At 41.5% G+C, this 17,913-nt stretch overlaps 2 protein-coding genes across 2 annotated transcripts; one reads left to right on the top strand and one right to left on the bottom strand.

Moving 5' to 3' along the window:
- Nucleotides 1-8,549: 8,549 nt before the first annotated feature.
- Smp_004170 (hypothetical protein) lies at nucleotides 8,550-9,368 on the top strand (the record flags this gene model as incomplete). The annotated part of the gene is made up of 1 exon (XM_018795974.1): nucleotides 8,550-9,368. One exon carries the CDS (start codon nucleotides 8,550-8,552, stop codon nucleotides 9,366-9,368), a length of 819 nt encoding a protein of 272 aa, XP_018650233.1.
- Nucleotides 9,369-10,132: 764 nt separating this feature from the next.
- Smp_004160 (hypothetical protein) lies at nucleotides 10,133-13,110 on the bottom strand (the record flags this gene model as incomplete). The annotated part of the gene is made up of 4 exons (XM_018795973.1): nucleotides 10,133-10,264; nucleotides 11,387-11,497; nucleotides 11,535-11,643; nucleotides 12,998-13,110. The coding sequence occupies 4 exons, from the start codon at nucleotides 13,108-13,110 to the stop codon at nucleotides 10,133-10,135; spliced, it is 465 nt and encodes a 154-aa protein (XP_018650232.1).
- Between the last annotated feature and the right edge of the window lie 4,803 nt (nucleotides 13,111-17,913).

Here is a 17,913-nt window from a genome sequence, read left to right as displayed (position 1 = left end):
CAATGACTTTCCAGATTAGGTCGACTCGTGAATTCAACTATGAAAATACAATCTTCGCAAATCTCCATAAGATATTTGTCTTCTGAATACCTTCTGTTTGTCCTCACATAGTAACCTGTAGATGACAAGTAATAGTATTTGTGAATCTTTGTTTTTTCTTAAGAAAATTATCCAAGGGAACAAAAAAGGTCAAAATGTCTTTTTCCCCAGCCCGATGCAAGTAGTGTGTATTTTCCCCAAATGTTCCTCATCGAGGTGACGTGTCTCAAAACCAATACTTTCACACTCCCCGAAATGAACACCGCAGTGTCCACCATTCCCCCAAATTGGTACTATGACATCAAAACGCTTCTTGAAAATTTTGTTCTTGATAATGGCTGTACGGCTTTGTGACTGGGTGTATTATAGTCTCGACTATCAGTCACTTATCATGTGATCCTGGGAATACTGTAGTGCCATGGTGTTTTTAAAACGCTTAATTAATGATGTATTTGTAGAACGGGAATATGGTACTCAAAGTTCAAGAAACAAACACTTTATTCCACCACATCTTCTGCTCACTTATCACAATACAGGTAATGTCTGTGGTGTAATTCGCGACAAATCTGTTTATTATTAGTCCACGTTTTTCTAGGACATGGCGATTGCACTAATTGACAAACTACTTGACTTTTTCCATCATTGCTTTTTAACATGGAGCCACGTAGTGTCATATCTTTTAAAGCGTTAACTAACAATGCAAAATATTTCTCTACTTATTTCTACTTACTAATTACTGGTATATACGATCTTTGATACCAACATCGTAAATGTAAGTACTTTTCGAAAATTACGTCAGTGTATTGATCTGCCAGTGTGTATCTGCCGGGAAGCTTGACATTTTGTGAGAAAGTTAAGTAAAAAAACCTTTCAAGATTTCTCGCATCTACCTAGACTGATCTGTTACTTATACGCTGCAAAGTTATTCTCTAACATTGGTTTGCATTATTTCTGACTATCCACGACATTCATAATTCATCCAGTGTTGGGTTTTTTTAATGGCTAACACGCTTATTCCAATGTACAGACTCAGCAATATCTACATTACAGTCAGTTGGTTGACTGCTTAAAGTCTGATTATCCTTTTATCGATAGGAATTTACCTTTAACCTCGTCTGTGATAACTTATAACTGCCTGTTAAATAACATCTTAAAACTGACCTTTTTACGTTATTGTATATGGATGCTTTATGAGAATTAGAGTTGTTACTCATGCTAGATGATTGTGGGCAATCAGAACCATGCTCTTAACCAAAGTGTTTTGTTATTTGTTACCTATCACTATGATGTATCTTTAGTCTTAGGGAGACCTGTGTGTTAGTGTCACGTTTAAAGACATTGCCCTTGTGCTGTTCAACTGGGGACTAACCAGTTGCAGAAATGAGATATTTACAGTGTTTGCCGATTACTTATGTCATGTTTATTTCGTCTTCATGGTTAATTGAATCTTATCAACCCAGTTGCAACGCGACTATTAGTTGAGGTGAGTCAGTCAGTCAATTAGTTACAACGTAGAACTTCGTACGTACGTACATCAGTTCGAGTTGCCATACCACATTAGCGCAGAGATGAAGTTGTCGATTCAAATCCCATATTGGTAGAAGTAGTAAGAGTATAAGTATTATGTGAAAGATAAGGGTTTGAAGATGTTATTGAAGGAGTATAATACGGCGAAATAAATTTGGAAAGAGAAAAAGGACAGGGACATGAGGAATTTAGAGAATCAGAATTTGGTAGAACACAAAGAGTGGATGCACCTTCGCCATTGCAAACGATTTTGAGCCATGTCATTCAAGGTCTCTAACCATCGGTTGCTATCATCTCGCGAATCCCAACCAGGTAGTCTACACCTACCAACACGACCCAGTCCACTTGTCAGCGACTTCATGGATTTATGCCATGTTTTGGTCTGGCCGCCCCTAGCTTTCTTCCAACCTACTCTTACACCATAAAACGTTGTACGTCGGGGCAGTCGGTGGTTGGGCATACGTAACACATGTCCCAGCGATCTCAACTGATGAAGTTTCAGTACTTCATCAGTCGATTTACATCATTACCTAGTACCCGTTTCCTAACACCTTCATAGCACCTTCTTTACACACCCGGTGGTCCTCGGATAGGAGATCAATGCATCATTTACGCCTTTGTTCAATTGCTAGTAGCCTACGAATATCCTCTACTCTTATCGGCCATGTTTCACTGCCATGAAGTAGGACGAAACGAACTGCTGCACAGTAAACCCGTCCTTTTGTTGCTAGACGGATATCTCGCCTACGCCATAAATGGCGCAAGTTGGCGAAAGCTAGACGAGCCTTCTGTATCCGTGTTGAGATTTCGTCACACACCAGACCACAAGGGCTGATGAGACTCCCAAGATAAGTGAAGCAGTCAACACGCTCAACTACTTCACTCCCTATCATTAGTTCAGGTGTCGATGCAACTCAATCCTGAAGTAACATTTTGCACTTCGAGGGAGAGAATCGCATCCCGAACATGCCTGCATTGTTGCTTATAGTGGTCAGAAGACTCTGCATTTTGTCAGCGTCTTCACTGAATAAAACTATGTCGTCGGCGTATTCTAAGTCAACAAGTGAATCTCCCGGTAAAAGTTCAACTCCAGGAGATTGAGATGATGAAAGTGATATCTCTTAAAGACGACTGTCTACTGGGATCCAGTCTAAAAGAGCTAGTTCTGCCCTAGGACTTAATCCTATACCTATGCCCCCAAATGCCCTGGTACGGCCGAGAGTGGGGAGAGTCTACTCCCTCTCGAAATGCTCTCACATGGCCAGCGAATATATAGCCTCTGTCAGGGAAGTCCTACTCACTGCCTTCTCGTGGCGGGGGTGTTGTTTACGAAAGTGAGAGGACGAAAAGCGAATGTCCGGCGCTTTAACCGGGTTGGTGGACACGGAGGGTCCACCTAGGGGAGTTGGAAAACCCTGATTCCAAACCAATGGTGCACATGGGCTCCAGTATCCTGATGGAACGAATGGCTGACGAACCTGTCATTGGTCAACGGCTACCATGGGACTGCATCTCCTCACGATGCTCCACTGCCTTGTGGATCAGACCTTTTGGTCAAAGGCTCGGGGTGTGGCCCCCTAAGAAAGCCACCTGCTTCGGTTTGGGCACCCGGGCAGTATCACAGCCCACACACAAATAAATGAAATGATGAACTCTATTGACGATACTATCCCTGCTCATACTAGAAACAAGACAATTTACATTATTATTATTATTACCTTTATTATTATTATTATTATTATTATTATTATTTACCATATCGCTAACTCACCCCCTTTTATCCCCAATTTGTGTAACCTTACTTTTCAACTTATGCAGCAGCTCGCCCATGGTGGAAAATCTGTCCTATCTAAACGATCTCCAGTCACTGTCTGGTTGAAAGTGAATGCTTCCACCGATTATGAATACTGAAGCAGTCTTTCTGAAACCACGTACGCCGTTCAAGCTGGCTTCCTTCAACGTTCGCACACTAATGCATATCAGACAACAGATAGGACTGGCTATGTCTTTGGAAGGTCTTAATGTTGATGTTTGTTGTCTATCCGAGACCCGTATTCAAGACTCTAGTGAAGTGCTACAAATCCGCTCTCCATCTGTCGCCTCGAAAAGCTTGTTCCACATGCGCTTATCCGGGGACCCTGTGGCATCTTCGTCTGGTCTTGCTGGCGTTGGTGTCGCACTAAGCGCTAGGGCTGAGGCAGCACTAATCGATTGGATCCCCATTAACAGTCGGTTATGTGCTGTTAGATTAGAAAGTTCCATCAAAGGAGGAAGAAATCAGCGTGAGAAACGGTGTCTTTTCGTCATCTCCGCCTATGCCCCGACAGATTGCAGCCCGGATGCAATCAAGGATGAGTTTTACCATCAGTTAACAGTTCTTCTCCAGAAAGCGCGTTCGACAGATATTGTAGTACTAGCCGGAGACTTGAATGCACAGGTCGGGCGTCTAGGCACAGAAGAGAGTCGTTTAGGTGGCCGATGGGGACTTGTTGGTCGCAGGACAGATAACGGGGACCGTTTGCTGCAACTGTGCACAGACCACAACCTGTTTCTGGCTAGCACTAACTTCCGGCACAGTCATCGCCGGTGTGCCACCTGGCGTCCTCCCTCTGCATCCCAAGCCTGGACTCAGATTGATCACATCGCGATCAGCTACCGCTGGCGTGGTTGTGTACAAGACTGCCGCTCCTTTTGGAGTACCTATCTGGAGTCTGATCATGCCCTGGTCTGCGCCAATCTCACCTTACTTTTCAGTGGCCGAAGGATTGACCACCACCAACGGATTGATGTTAGTAAACTGGCTGCAACTTCTGTTGCAAGTAAGTATCGAGCGGAGCTAGCCTCTAGGCTAGCTACCACCCCACCGAAAAGTATAGATGAGCATTGGTTGCTTCTTCACGACGCCATGAAAATGGCGAGTAAAGCCGCTTGCGGCTTCGCGAAACGTCCCGCTTACAAGCACTGGGTTTCTTCTGGCTCCTTACAACTGATGGAAGCCCATCGGTCTACTCCGGGTGACCGTGCGTTTGACCACAAACGAAGGCTGTTACGTAATGAAATCGGGCAAAGCTTGCGTAAGGACCGAGAAGCCTGGTGGTCGGAGCGTGCTAATGAGGTGGAAGCAGCAGCTGCATCTGGTAACTGCCGGAAGCTCTTCCAACTCATCCGAGCCACTGGCAGCAAGAAGTCTGGTGTGAGTGAAACAATCTACGAGGATGATGGGATGCCAATCACTAACATCTCTCGACGTCTTGGACGATGGGCAGAATTCTTCGAAGGTCAATTCAACTGGCCTGCTGCTCCGGCAACATCGACCAGTTTGTTCTGCACACATGGCCGGTGACGACTGATCCACCAAACGAGGCGGAAGTCCTCAAGGAACTCCAACTCTTGAAACGCTACAAATCACCTGGCCCAGATGACTAACTTCCGGCTCTTTTTAAAGATGGTGGTGACTTTCTGGCTAAGGAACTGACTGTGTTGTTTACAAAGGTTTGGGAGCAAGAAAGTGTTCCAACATCATGGAATGAGTCAATAGTCGTCCCTATCTTTAAAAAGGGTTCACGTTGTTCCTGTAACAACTATCGGGGGATAAGTCTACTTCCGATTGCGTCCAAACTATTGGCTTCTATCATTCTTCGTAGGTTGTTTAAAACCCGAGAACGATTGACTCGCGAGGAGCAGGCTGGTTTTCGTTCTGGTCGAGGATGCATTGATCACATCTTCACCCTCCGCCAAATGTTAGAACACCGTCATACTTATCGCAGGCCAACAATCGTAGTGTTTCTTGATATCAGGGCGGCCTTCGATTCGTTGGACAGGACTGTTCTCTGGGATTGTCTATTGAAGAAGGGTGTGTCTGAGAAGTTCATTAACATCTTAAAGGCCCTGTATACGAACACCTCAGGCAGAGTGAGGGCATACAACCACCTTTCTCCCTTGTTCCATTCGAGCAGTGGGGTTAGGCAGGGTTGCCCGATCTCACCATTCCTCTTCAACTTTGCCATCGACGACATCCTAGAAACAGCTCTGATGGATGTAAGTAATGGCGGTGTGGATATGTTGCCTGGAGAACGACTTCTCGACCTTGAGTATGCGGATGATATTGTCTTACTGTGCGATAATGCCCAAGGCATGCAATCCGCACTTAATCAGTTGGCAATCAGTGTCCGCAGGTACGGCATGTGCTTTGCACCCTCCAAGTGCAAATTACTCCTACAAGACTGGCAGGATTCTCATCCTGTACTCACCCTGGATGGTGAGCAGATTGAAGTAGTTGAGAAGTTCGTGTATCTAGGTAGCTACATAAGTGCTGGTGGTGGTGTGAGTGATGAGATTGATGCACGTATAATGAAAGCCAGAGCGGCTTATGCCAATCTGGGCCATCTTTGGCGCCTTCGTGATGTTAGTCTGGCTGTAAAAGGTCGGATTTACAACGCGTCGGTGAGAGCAGTTTTGCTCTATGCTTGTGAAACCTGGCCTCTCCGAGTTGAGGATGTTAGACGTCTCTCTGTGTTCGATCATCGTTGTCTCCGAAGGATTGCTGATATACAGTGGCAACACCATGTTAGTAATGCAGAGGTTCGGCATCGTGTGTTCGGGCGCCGAGACGATAATTCAATTGGTGTCACCATCTTGAAACACCGACTTCGGTGGCTTGGACATGATCTACGAATGTCGTCCCAGAGATTTCCACGCCGTGCATTATTTGCCGACTCTGGGACTGGTTGGAAAAAGCGGAGAGGAGGTCAGTGTATGACATGGTGTCGTGGCATGAAAGAAAGCTGCAAAGAGTTAGCTTCTGTTGGTCCTTCACGACTCCCTGGATGGGGTCCGAGAGACGGTGCAACACAGTGGGTAGAGACGTTATCAGATATGGCTCAGAATAGAAGCCAGTGGCGATCCTGCTGTAATCATCTTTTACTTTCTACATAAAGAGTGGTTCTAACTTTCTTAACTGAAAGAGTCTTCTGGTTGTACATTTCAGTCCGCCTTATCTTTTCATCCCTTCTCTTCCTACTTTCATTATTTTGTGTGGCGCATATGTATCTGGTGCCCTTTTGTACCAATATATATATGTGTTTAAATAAATAAATAAATGTACTCCAGCGAGGCCACGGGAAGCAGCATCAGGGCTTCCAGATACACGAAACGTGTATCGAGATGGTTCTTTATTTTGATTAGGTGAGGTCAAATGAATGACACTACTCGGATCTTGTATGCGCGTTTCGGAGACGCAGCACACATCGATGGTGTAAGATTCTAAAGTCCTAGCTAGGGAGGCCTGTTGTCCTATTTGGCACAATGTTCGGACGTTAAAAGTTCCTACATGTAGTTTAGAGCGTGGTTTCAGGAGACCAGGAATAACGTTCCGTGTACTTGAATCGTTTGCCCTAGCGGTGCGAGGTGATAAAAGGACGTGGGAAGGGTTAGTCGTGGAGATAAGAGAGTTATTAGGAGTAGGAAGGATTTGAAAGTGACCAACTTGGTCTCGTGTGCTGTTACGGGTTCAAGGGCTGATGTCACTTCCCGGCTGCCCACACCGTGGAAGGGTATTTCTTGAGGGACCTGAAAAAGAAGTCGGATTAGTGTTGGTCTTAACGACCTGGGAGCGTGACCGCAGTGCCCAAGGGACAACTGCTTGAGGCCGGTCACGCACGGCGTTTTTGTGGGGGATTTTTGACGTGTTAGCTCCGTTCTTCAAAGGACCTTACCGCCGGAGACGGAAATCCGTGGGATAAGGCGAGGTGTGCATTTTTAGGGTTGACCTTTTCTAACACCACCCCTCCTTGTGGGAAGGCAGCATCGCTGTCATGCTGGTTGTCTGAAAGAACACCTTACTGCCGTCACACCTCTGTACAGTCGGTAGTACGACTTCGCCTTCGGACCTTGGGATTGCTGCTTTTAGTCTTACCGCTCTTTCACCCGACTGTCTGGCATGGTAAGACCTTGAGGAACGATTGTTCCAGCCAGCATAGCTCGATTGGATCATCACGATAGGCAAGCCCACCCACCACGTCAAGGTAGCAGCAACGGTTGGGCGGTGAGGTGAGACGACCTTGCGTATACTGTGTTTCGATGTTAAGTAGTGTATATATCTATCCATCGTAAAAAGGTCATCCTCTGCCAAAATAGCCAGAAGTGACGTGTCTGGCTATGGCGCAAGTTCAAAACATAGTTACAGGTACATTTTATTGACTAGTGACATGTACACCATATTTAGGTTCAGGATATTTTGCCGGTTGCGTCCGACCTTTTAATTTTGAAAGTTTACATGATTTCAAGTCACTTGTACTAGTAGCCACGTTGCAACCCTGTTGACAAACTTTGATTAGCTCTAAAGAACTTGATGAACATAGGACTGGTTAGCAGCAAATATAGGTAATACTCAAACTAAATCGAAACTGTTTAAATAATCTTTAAACCCATCACCCGATTTCGGGAGTCAAATGCTCAAACCTTCGAACCACAACCTCTCAAAGAGTAGAAAATTTCAGATCAAAAGTATGGAAAATGACCTTAAGGCTTCCCACTTTAAAGGAGTATTTGTTTCATATAAGGCTTTTGTTGGAAGGATGGTAATGTTTTGATTAAAGCAAACTGTAACTTCGGGTCCTTAAGTAATAATTCCCAAATATCAAGTGCATAACCATTTGATCCCCAGGCTAAATTACATTTTGATCACTTGGGTCACCCAAATGGTACTTAAGCTTATGACCTAGTCAAGTATTCTGATAGGTCTTATTAGTTGCTATTAAAATTGTATACGACCACAATTGTTTACGACATAACCAGCTTTTCTTTTCAACTGATTAGTACCAGAATAATACATAGAGACTTCCGAAAACCACGTTAATTTTGTAGTATTTTGTGATCAATAATTAACATTTTAATGATTCCTGATTATTGAGGCTCCAATCTTATCACTTTGATGCGATTCCATAGTTCATTTATAACACTCATTTCTTTTTTTAATTTTACAGATGAAACATAAACGGGATTTGAAGCTATTACTTCATCCATACTTTATCGTGAATATGCTACTTAGCGCTCTTTTTTTTATATCAAAAACTGTACCATTATTTTGTACATGGATGTATGACGATTGTCACATCAATCTCCAAGAATATGAAATGTTGATATTTTTAGGAAGCTTCGTCGCATTGCGCAATAAGCGTCAATTTTCTGTTCCCGATTATCTTGCTCATTTTTACATGTTTGCTAAAATTGTTAGTCTACTTATGTTCTGGAAACAGAATGTTGTATATGCCATATTGTATGGTGTTTTATGGTTGGTTCAAGCCTGCTTTTTACAACAACCTGTTTATAATGGGCCTGATAAAGTTTTATACTTGCGAGATACTACTTTTGAACAAGAAGTTATTCGTGGTAACCCGAAAGTAACATGGCTCGTTGCCTTTTATACTGTGTGGTCACCTGCTTGTACTAAACTACAACCTATCTTTGCAGAATTGTCAGAAGAATTTGGAACAGATCTTATGAAGTTTGGAAAAATCGATGTAATACGATATCCAGATATCAGCGTCAAATATAACATTGATACATCCTCCTGGTCTAAACAGCTTCCTACTCTGATTTTATTTCGTCAAGGTCGTGAACTGACACGCAGACCAGCTATAATCAATACACCTAAGAAAACAATACAGAAATTCACATTCACTTGGGACAATATGATTAACGCTTTTTCACTAAATGAAATATACACTAATCAGAAACAAACTTCTGGAGTTGCAAATCAGTGTGGTTCAACTAGTCCAACAGATAAAGATAAGAACCTGTGAAAACGTTTTGTTTCATCGAGATATTGTGTTAGGTATTTTATCTAGTCTTTCTTATATCTTTTTTGAATGACCTGCATCTGTAAATTAATTTTTCCACATACTTTTGAAACTATTCGGTACTCAAAACCAAATTTTTATTCAGTTAAATTGACTTTCATAGTTGAATACCTTTGTTTTAATCCCTTAGTCACTTTTGTCTTAGTGTTTTGTATAAATTTAAGTATTCCTTAAAGGTCTTATATTATAAAAACGTTTTACTGTGATTGGTAAACAGCTTCGAAGTATGTTGTTGATAGACTAGTAATAACCAAGTTTTTTAACTTCGGTTTACTGAACATGTGTTGTGTGACGACAGTTTTTATTGTCTAAAGTGAATTAGATAAGATGCTAACCCATAAGTTGGTGAATGAAAGTCTTATGTTTAGACTATTGAGTCACTGTTACCCTAAGAATAGTTTTGTTTAGTTACAAAATGTGTATATCGTATTTTAAAGGTTCATTTGCATTTAGCTCAGTATCACTACAACATAGTTTAGACCATATTTTGGTGAGTTGCACTACCACGACCCTTATTTTCCTATTCATCATACAGAATGCGACCCTTGTATTCCTATCGTACCACCAAAATATTCTCGAAACTGAAAATAAATAACGAAGTTGTTGTTTTCAGGGTGAACAACTCTGCTGCAGATTTCTAGTTTATTTTGGGCTGTTTCCTAATAAGTGTATTTTTCGTAGTTGTGCAGCGCAAAGACGAATGGTATTTATGCAGATTCTCCTGTACGTTGAATTCCATGACCATGCAATCCGATTCGTGATATCTTACTGCTTTTATCTTTTTCAAATGCAAGTTTTCTATATTCTTCATTTCTAAATGTGTTTATCCGTCCAACAGCCTATAATTAAAATACAAAGGTAAGTGGTTAAGTTTAAGCACTATGATATAGTCATTACTCACTCAGAATAAACTTAGGACCTGGGACGATTGTACACCGACCCCACACCAAGGTGAAATTCGCAAAATACATTTCAAAGAAGTCTAAATAATAGTATCATCACTAACACTAAGGATGCTAGGTACAGAGAATATTGTTTGAATAGAGTGAATGAATCCTTGTAATCGAAAGTATTTGCCGATAATGAGACTTCAAATCTAGGAGATGAAAATTCGATGCACCTAGTCACAGATTTTCCGGTCGGTAATCACGGTTATCTTACTAACATGTGTTATTAAGTGTCCAACGTCCCCATACTGTTTTAAACAAACATATTAGTTAATATGGGAGGTATTTTGCTGAATAACAATAGAAGTTGGTTGATTTCTTCTTAAAATGAAGGTGCTAGTGTAATTATCTGTACGGCAAGTAAGTTGCTTACTGTCAAAGGGATATCGAGTAGTTAACATACTTTCACACGCTCTGCTTTTGTATACGCACACTAGTTTCTATTGATTAAGGTAAGAAGATTTAGGAGCACCACCATTCTAGCTCTCATAGATTTCAGTGACAATAAAAAGCTGTGAAATAAATATTAGGTAGTGGGTTTATATATATAATTACATATGTAATATAAATGGGTGGGAATCTCACACCTTGCCAAACTTTTCGCGTTCAGTTACCTCTGAATCACTTTAGTACCAATTATCAAAATTAGTTGTCAGACGTCAGTTATTATGTTCAATGAACTACTCTTAAAATCTTATGCCTAACTTTGATTTCAACTATCATCTTAGTATACGTGATTATTACTTCAGCGATCACAAACCAGTTAGCCGACCCTTTTGACTGATGACGTTTTAGTTTCAACCGTACATCACTAAATACTAAACTTTTGTTTTTCCGCAATAGTTTGTCGAATGCCAATGGCTTATCGTGCTCACTTAAAATTATTAGGATTTGTGGGGTTCTTCTGTACATGTTGATCGGAACACTTGTTTAATTCTTCTGGTCTTACTAGCCATATGTGTCTCAGTTCAAGTAGATTGTCTAGACATTATTCAAAAGTTTTCATAAACTTACATTTTGTTCAAACCTCTTCAACTTCCAGAAGCTTTCTTCTTTGTTTTTTTTCATGCAATTTCTCCTAACCATCGCATCTGTGTCAGGATGGTTAACTCTTCTGGACATGCTCTAAGTATAACATGTTACTTGATAATACATTTCGTACCTTTAGTCCAAGCAACTTGGCTTCTACTTTGTCTGATTTCTTCATCTGTGCATCGATCCAATCTTTTTGATATTTATTTGAAAGGATTTCTTGAATTGGCGTAGAGGCTCTAAATAAATGTGGAAAGTAGGTCTTAATGAAGCATGAATTTTTAGTAATGGAAGTAATTACCATACACGTTTGTATCTCTATCTCATAACACATTCAGTCTACTGATCTTAGTTTTCTAATGAGGTTGTAATGCACCATACTATAAGATTTTTTGAGTCCGAAACAGTCTTTTAGCATATGTGGCTATTTGACCATATAATTGATAGATGGTAGTTTGAATGCACTTTTTTAAATATTCGGTGTTTGAATTCGATTTATATGTGGTCGCAAACCTCCGAACAGGATTTTAAACTCTCTGTGTAGAAACACTTGAAAATTATGAAGACATAAGTACTAAAAATTTGTGCTTTTGTCTCACTGCAAGTATCACCAGCATACTAAGTAATCAATAGACCGACGCATTTTCAGCAAATTTCTTAAGTCCTCATATGAAAAGTAAGAGAGTTCTGTTCAGCTGCCGACTTAGTTATCACGGCTGCTACAAATATAGCGTAGTACAGGACCAATAAAATATAAGATTATGGAAAATTTTCAAGATAGGCCGTCTTTATATTGTCCTAGTTTGCTGTCAGAGTTTCTTAAAAAAGATATCCCAAACTGTGAAGTGAGTACTGCGTTGTGCTCTAGGTGTTTTTTGAATACTGTTCGTATGCGATTTTTATGACAACCTAAGCATACAAACTGGATTTTAACTAAAGCAATGAGATCCGTTCCTGTGGTCGATAATAATTTTATCAATTAAGCTGAGTCACTATCGTCGTTTGCCGGCACTTCTTTCATGAAGAACAAGAACTATTCTTTCATATGCTTAGAAACTCGTCCGGAATTCCGTTTTCGATAGCTAAAAGGATATCAATAGGTGAAGTAAGGCGTCTTTAGAACTCAACGACCTTCTTTTCATATTGAGACTGAGATGCTTTAAGAGAATAAAATGGTAAACTCTTTATTATTGAGTTAAGTTTGTATTCAGTTCCATTTAACCCTTTAGAAATATTTACTGGCTGAATTCCCGTCGAATGTGCCACACGCTCGTGGTTGGTTGGTTGGCAAATTCTACATGCTGTCCAAAAAGTGGAGAAAACTTAATTCATTCAGTACTTGGACATATCAATTAAAGTACAAACATGGTCTTCCGAATATTCCCACATATTCCGGGGTGTAGAATCTTTCTGGATTTGACGAAATAGCAAGTGCAAACAATCTTAGGCTAATGAAGACTGAAGTTCCGCGCCAATCAAATCAAACTTTACTAACAAGACAAGTTCTGGGTAGTGGTAAGAAAAATAACCAGGTGGGGCTCTACTTGTTTCGATGAGGAATTATGCCTGAATGATGGGATTAAAAGTACTCACTTGTTAGGTACACCATGAGTGACATCCAAATGTAGTTTCGGTGACTCTGTTCTCGATCTGCGTTTCGCTTGCTTCGATCTCAGTCTGTCGTGTAACGCCCTAAAATGAGTCATTTCCTTGCTTGTTGTCACGCCCTGCCTTACAGAATCACAGTTTAATGCCACGAAGTCCCGAGTAAGATATATATGTTCATTAGACTTCTGGCGTATTGCGGTATCATCAACCCAGTGAAGAGCTAAAAATAATTCAAGGAAGGGCATACCATCAGAAACACCACTGGTTTTCACACTTTTTATTCCATAAGTGAATGGTGGAGGAGGGACTTTTAAGCAGTGTGTATTACTGCGTCCTAAAATTGACTTAAGATAATAATTGACTCGAAAATGAGTCTACTCGCTGAAGTAAAACATTCTTGCACATGCTCTCTCTTTTATCACCCAGAAGATTTGTTGCTGTATATTGCCACCCTCGAGAGCATTCAACCTTACCAGTCTTCATATTTGTAAATGTGTCTCTAACAGTCAGCATGACAACTGAAAATCTGTTGTGCTAAACAAAATGCGAAAAAGTCTGTTACACAGTTTTTTGTTAGATGACTTGTCTTAAATCGTAGGTGCAGTTATCTTCGCTACTTGATGGCATTTGATCCTTAATGTTGATGAACAGTGTGGTTTAAATTTATCTACCAAAAAAAAATGTGTGAAGAAGAGATTCAAATGGTTGTGGACGGAACAGAAGTTTTTGCTTAACGGGCTTCCGTGTCTAGTAGCAGTGGATCACCAGATGGAGGCGAGGCCTCAACTTATGGACGAACCAGTAAGATTTAAGATAACGGGACTTAGATTTTGTTGTGAAATGTAATCATACGTTGGGCCAAAATCAAGCTTCTGGACTTTAGTTAATGTCAGTTCTTGATGAAACATTTAAATTTAATTCTTAACCATAGCTATCAACTGTGGATCATAATCTTTATTCTTCAAACAGATCGAAGAGCTTGAAGATACGACTAGTATTCTAGTTTAACAACTAGCGACCAGTAGTACCTTCTATATTCGATCGTTCCCGGCCAAAGGAAATCAGAAGTCAGACGAGAAGAGGTAGGAAAGATATATTTGATACGTTAACAATATATCGAGAGGCATTCGTTATTAACTGACTATTGAAACGTGGGAGCTGTGTCCCACGCCGTGTTGCAACGTGATCTGGTGCGGATGCATGACCGAAAGCCTTCAGCTAAACAAGTCCACTTAAACAACGTGGTCAGCATCCAATGTCGAACACTTAATGAGCTATTGATTTTGTGGGATTATTTACAGCTACAGATCACTCCCCCCCCTAGTAAGGTAGTGATGCCCCTAAGACGTGACCAGCCAGAAGTTTAAACCCAACGAGTTTGTCGTTGGTAAACACTCTTCTGATAGCTTGCTTCGTTTAGCAGCGTCTGGTCGTCTTTCCTTATACTAAGGGACCAAAATATACAACGTAGCAATAAAGAAATAAAGTACAATGAAAATTCCGGTTCCTTGGGAAACTTCGTCGTTCTTTTCCAGCTGTCCTGGAGAAGAGAAAAAATAAAACGTGTGAGTGCATGTCGAAAATACACTCGTACTTGCGTAAGGACACAAGATGAGCGGGAAAAAAAAACTAATACACTTGCAAACAGCGTAAAAGCGATCGGGAAAAAAAATGTTTTTTTTGTTTTTTTTATAAATAAAAAAAATGAGCATATTAAAAAAATATTTTTTATAATAAACAATGAAAAGGGAATTCGAGATAAAGCTTGTGTCCTACGTGCAATAGTCGTTAAGGTGTTCTGAAAATCTTACTCGTCTTCCAGAACGCGTTGTTTTAGGTTTATCTATCGACGTTGACGAAGTATTAAGTTGTGTGTCGGTTGTCGTGTAGGGTACTACGAGTGTAGTAGCTGTGTCGTTTGCTTGTACCGAAGGAAAATCGACGTAGCTAGGGTTTCCTTCTAAGTACGCTGCTTTGAGTCGAACGATACTGATGCTATCGTTCGTGCCGTTCTTATCAACTACATAGTACTTAGGTTCGCGTTGAAGAACTTTGAAGGGTCCTTCGTATGCTGATTCGAGGGGTCGTCGATGTGAGTCTCGACGAACGAAGACGTGTTACTATGTCGTAATTCGAGTTGAACGAAAACATCAGTTGATTGAGGTCGAGTGTGAGCAGGTTTAACTGAACGCATAGCGTTTGTAAGCCTACTCGTGTAAGAGTTGAGATCCATGTTCAATGAAGAAGCTGAAGGATCTACGAATTCTCCTGGAAGTCGGAGTGTCGTTCCGTAAACGAGTTGAGATGCAGTGTATCCAATGTCAGCTTTCACTGCATTGCGAATACCTAGCAAGACGAGTGGAAGAGCGTCTGTCCACTGTGAAACGTTTGCGGCTGATAATGAAGCTTTAAGTTGTCGATGAAAACGTTCTACTAACCCGTTTGCTTGTGGGTGGTAGGCGGTCGTTCTGAAGCGGGTGATTCCTAATAGCGAGGTCAAACAACGGATAAGTCCAGATTCGAACTGGCGTCCACGGTCTGTAGTGATCGTGGAAGGGCAGCCGAAATTTGCTACCCATCGTTCGACGAAAGCGTGGACCACGGTTTCAGCAGTAATGTCCTTAACCGGTACTGCTTCTGGCCATCGAGTGAAACGGTCTACGCATGTTAAGAGATATGAGTATCCGTTCGAATCGGGTAAGGGTCCTACCAAATCTAGATGAACGTGGTCGAAACGAGCGTCAGGGGTTTTGAAAGAGCCTAAAGGACATTTTTTGTGTCTTATGACCCTATATTTCTGACAGCTTACACAGGAGCGTGCCCACTCCCTCACGTTTTTATTCATGCCAGGCCAACAAAACCGTTCGGCTATAAGTTTGACTGTTGCACGAGCACCTGGGTGAGAAAGATTGTGCAACGTATTGAAGACGTTGCGTCCATAATGTTTTGGTACTATTGGACGATCCCTACCTGTAGATGTGTCACACAGTAAGGTTTCTTTACCTGTTCCCATCTGCTTAATACTTAGTTTAAGAGTTGTCGAGGATAACTCATGCTGAAGATCAATGTCTTCTTTTTGAAGCTGAGCGAGTTTAAGAAGGTCGATTCCTTGGAAACTGTTCAAGGAACTTATTCGAGACAAGGCGTCTGCGACTACATTGTTAGCTTCAGAAATGTGTTGTATATCTGAAGTAAACTGCGAAATGTAGTCGAGTTGTCGAGACTCTCGCGGTGAGTACTTGTCTGAAGATGAACTTAAAGAGAAGGTAAGAGGTTTGTGATCGGTAAAAAGCGTGAATTCTCTTCCTTCGATGGAATGTTGGAAATGCCGTACAACACAATACATAGCTAGGAGTTCCCTACCGAACGTGCTGTACCTAGATTCCGCGTCTAGCAACCGTCTCGAGAAAAATCCTAAAGGTTGCCACGAGTTGTTAACCCATTGTTGTAAGACTCCTCCAATTGCTGAGTCGGATGCGTCTACGGCGATACTAATGGGCGCTTGAATGTCCTGATGAGCAAGCAGGGTTGCCTTAGCGATGTGTTCCTTAACTGTGGAGAATGCTTTACGGGCTGTGTCGTCTAAACTAATTGATTTTGCATTTCCACGAAGCTGGTCGGTTAACGGTTTCATAAGGGATGCGCATTTGGTTATGAACCGTCTGTAGAAACTTACAAGTCCGTTAAAAGTTCGCAACTGCTTGATCGTGGTCGGTTCTGGGTAATCCAGAATGGCCGCCACTTTGCTTCTAAGGGGTCGGATGCCTTGAGCATCAATAGTGTGTCCTAAGAAGTCTAAGGAGTTGGTTCCGATTTGGCATTTCTGAATGTTGACAGTAATGCCATGCCTTTGGAGTCGATCGAAAACAATGTCCAGATGCTTGAGATGTGATTCTCTGTCCGGACTTGCTATTAGACAGTCGTCAACATACGGATGTACGAAGTTGAGACCTCGGAAGACGTGGTCTATAAACCTTTGGAAGGTTTGAGCCGCATTTCTTAAACCAAAAGGCATTCGCAAGAATTCGTAAAGACCGAAAGGAGTGATGATGGCGGTTTTAGAAATGTCGTCGGTTGCCATCGGTATTTGGTTATAAGCCTTAACTAAGTCGATTTTCGAAAAGACAGTTGTACCTTTCAAGGTAGCTGTCAAATCGTGAATATGAGGCAATGGGTAACGATCGGGAATGGTTTTGGCATTCAGACGCCGATAATCACCAGTTGGCCGCCAATCGTTGCTGTCCTTTTTAGGGACCATGTGCAATGGGGATGACCATGGACTATTCGATGGTCGAATTATCCCTAAGTCTATCATATGGTCGAGTTCGTTTTTGGCTAACCTAAGCTTTTCGGGAGCGAGTCGGCGGGCTTTCGAGAATACAGGTGGTCCTGTAGTCAAGATGTGATGTGTAACATTGCTGGTTACACAAGGCAATTTCGATTGCGATTGGTATATCCCGGGGTATTTGTCGAGTACTGATTGGTACAAGGGGTCTATGGTGTGCTTAATCGTGACTGGGGATAACCTGCAACCAGAACAAGGAGTTACGCAAACAGATAACTTAGTGTTTCCGTCTATTAACTTTCGTGAGCGTGTGTCGATGAGTAGATTGTGGTATTGTAACAGATCTATACCAATGATTGGCATAGAGACATCTGCAACAACGAAAATCCAGTGTATGGGTTTGCGTAAACCCACGTTAAGGTTGACGTACCTTTTACCGTAAGTAGCGATCGGCTTTCCGAGAAATATGATAAGGAGTTGGTTGATTAGAAACATTTGTCTCACACTGATTCTTGATTTCGTTCAACTCTGGACTGTTATGTGACGTTATACCGCTTCTAGTAGTCTCAGATAAAAATAAGTGATCATTGGGAACATCCAACTTAGTAAGATCACA

This window comes from Schistosoma mansoni, chromosome 2, assembly GCF_000237925.1.
Source record: "Schistosoma mansoni strain Puerto Rico chromosome 2, complete genome".
Taxonomy (NCBI): domain Eukaryota; kingdom Metazoa; phylum Platyhelminthes; class Trematoda; order Strigeidida; family Schistosomatidae; genus Schistosoma; species Schistosoma mansoni.
Note: the sequence above shows the minus strand (reverse complement) of the source record. Positions and strands in the feature narration are given on the sequence as shown.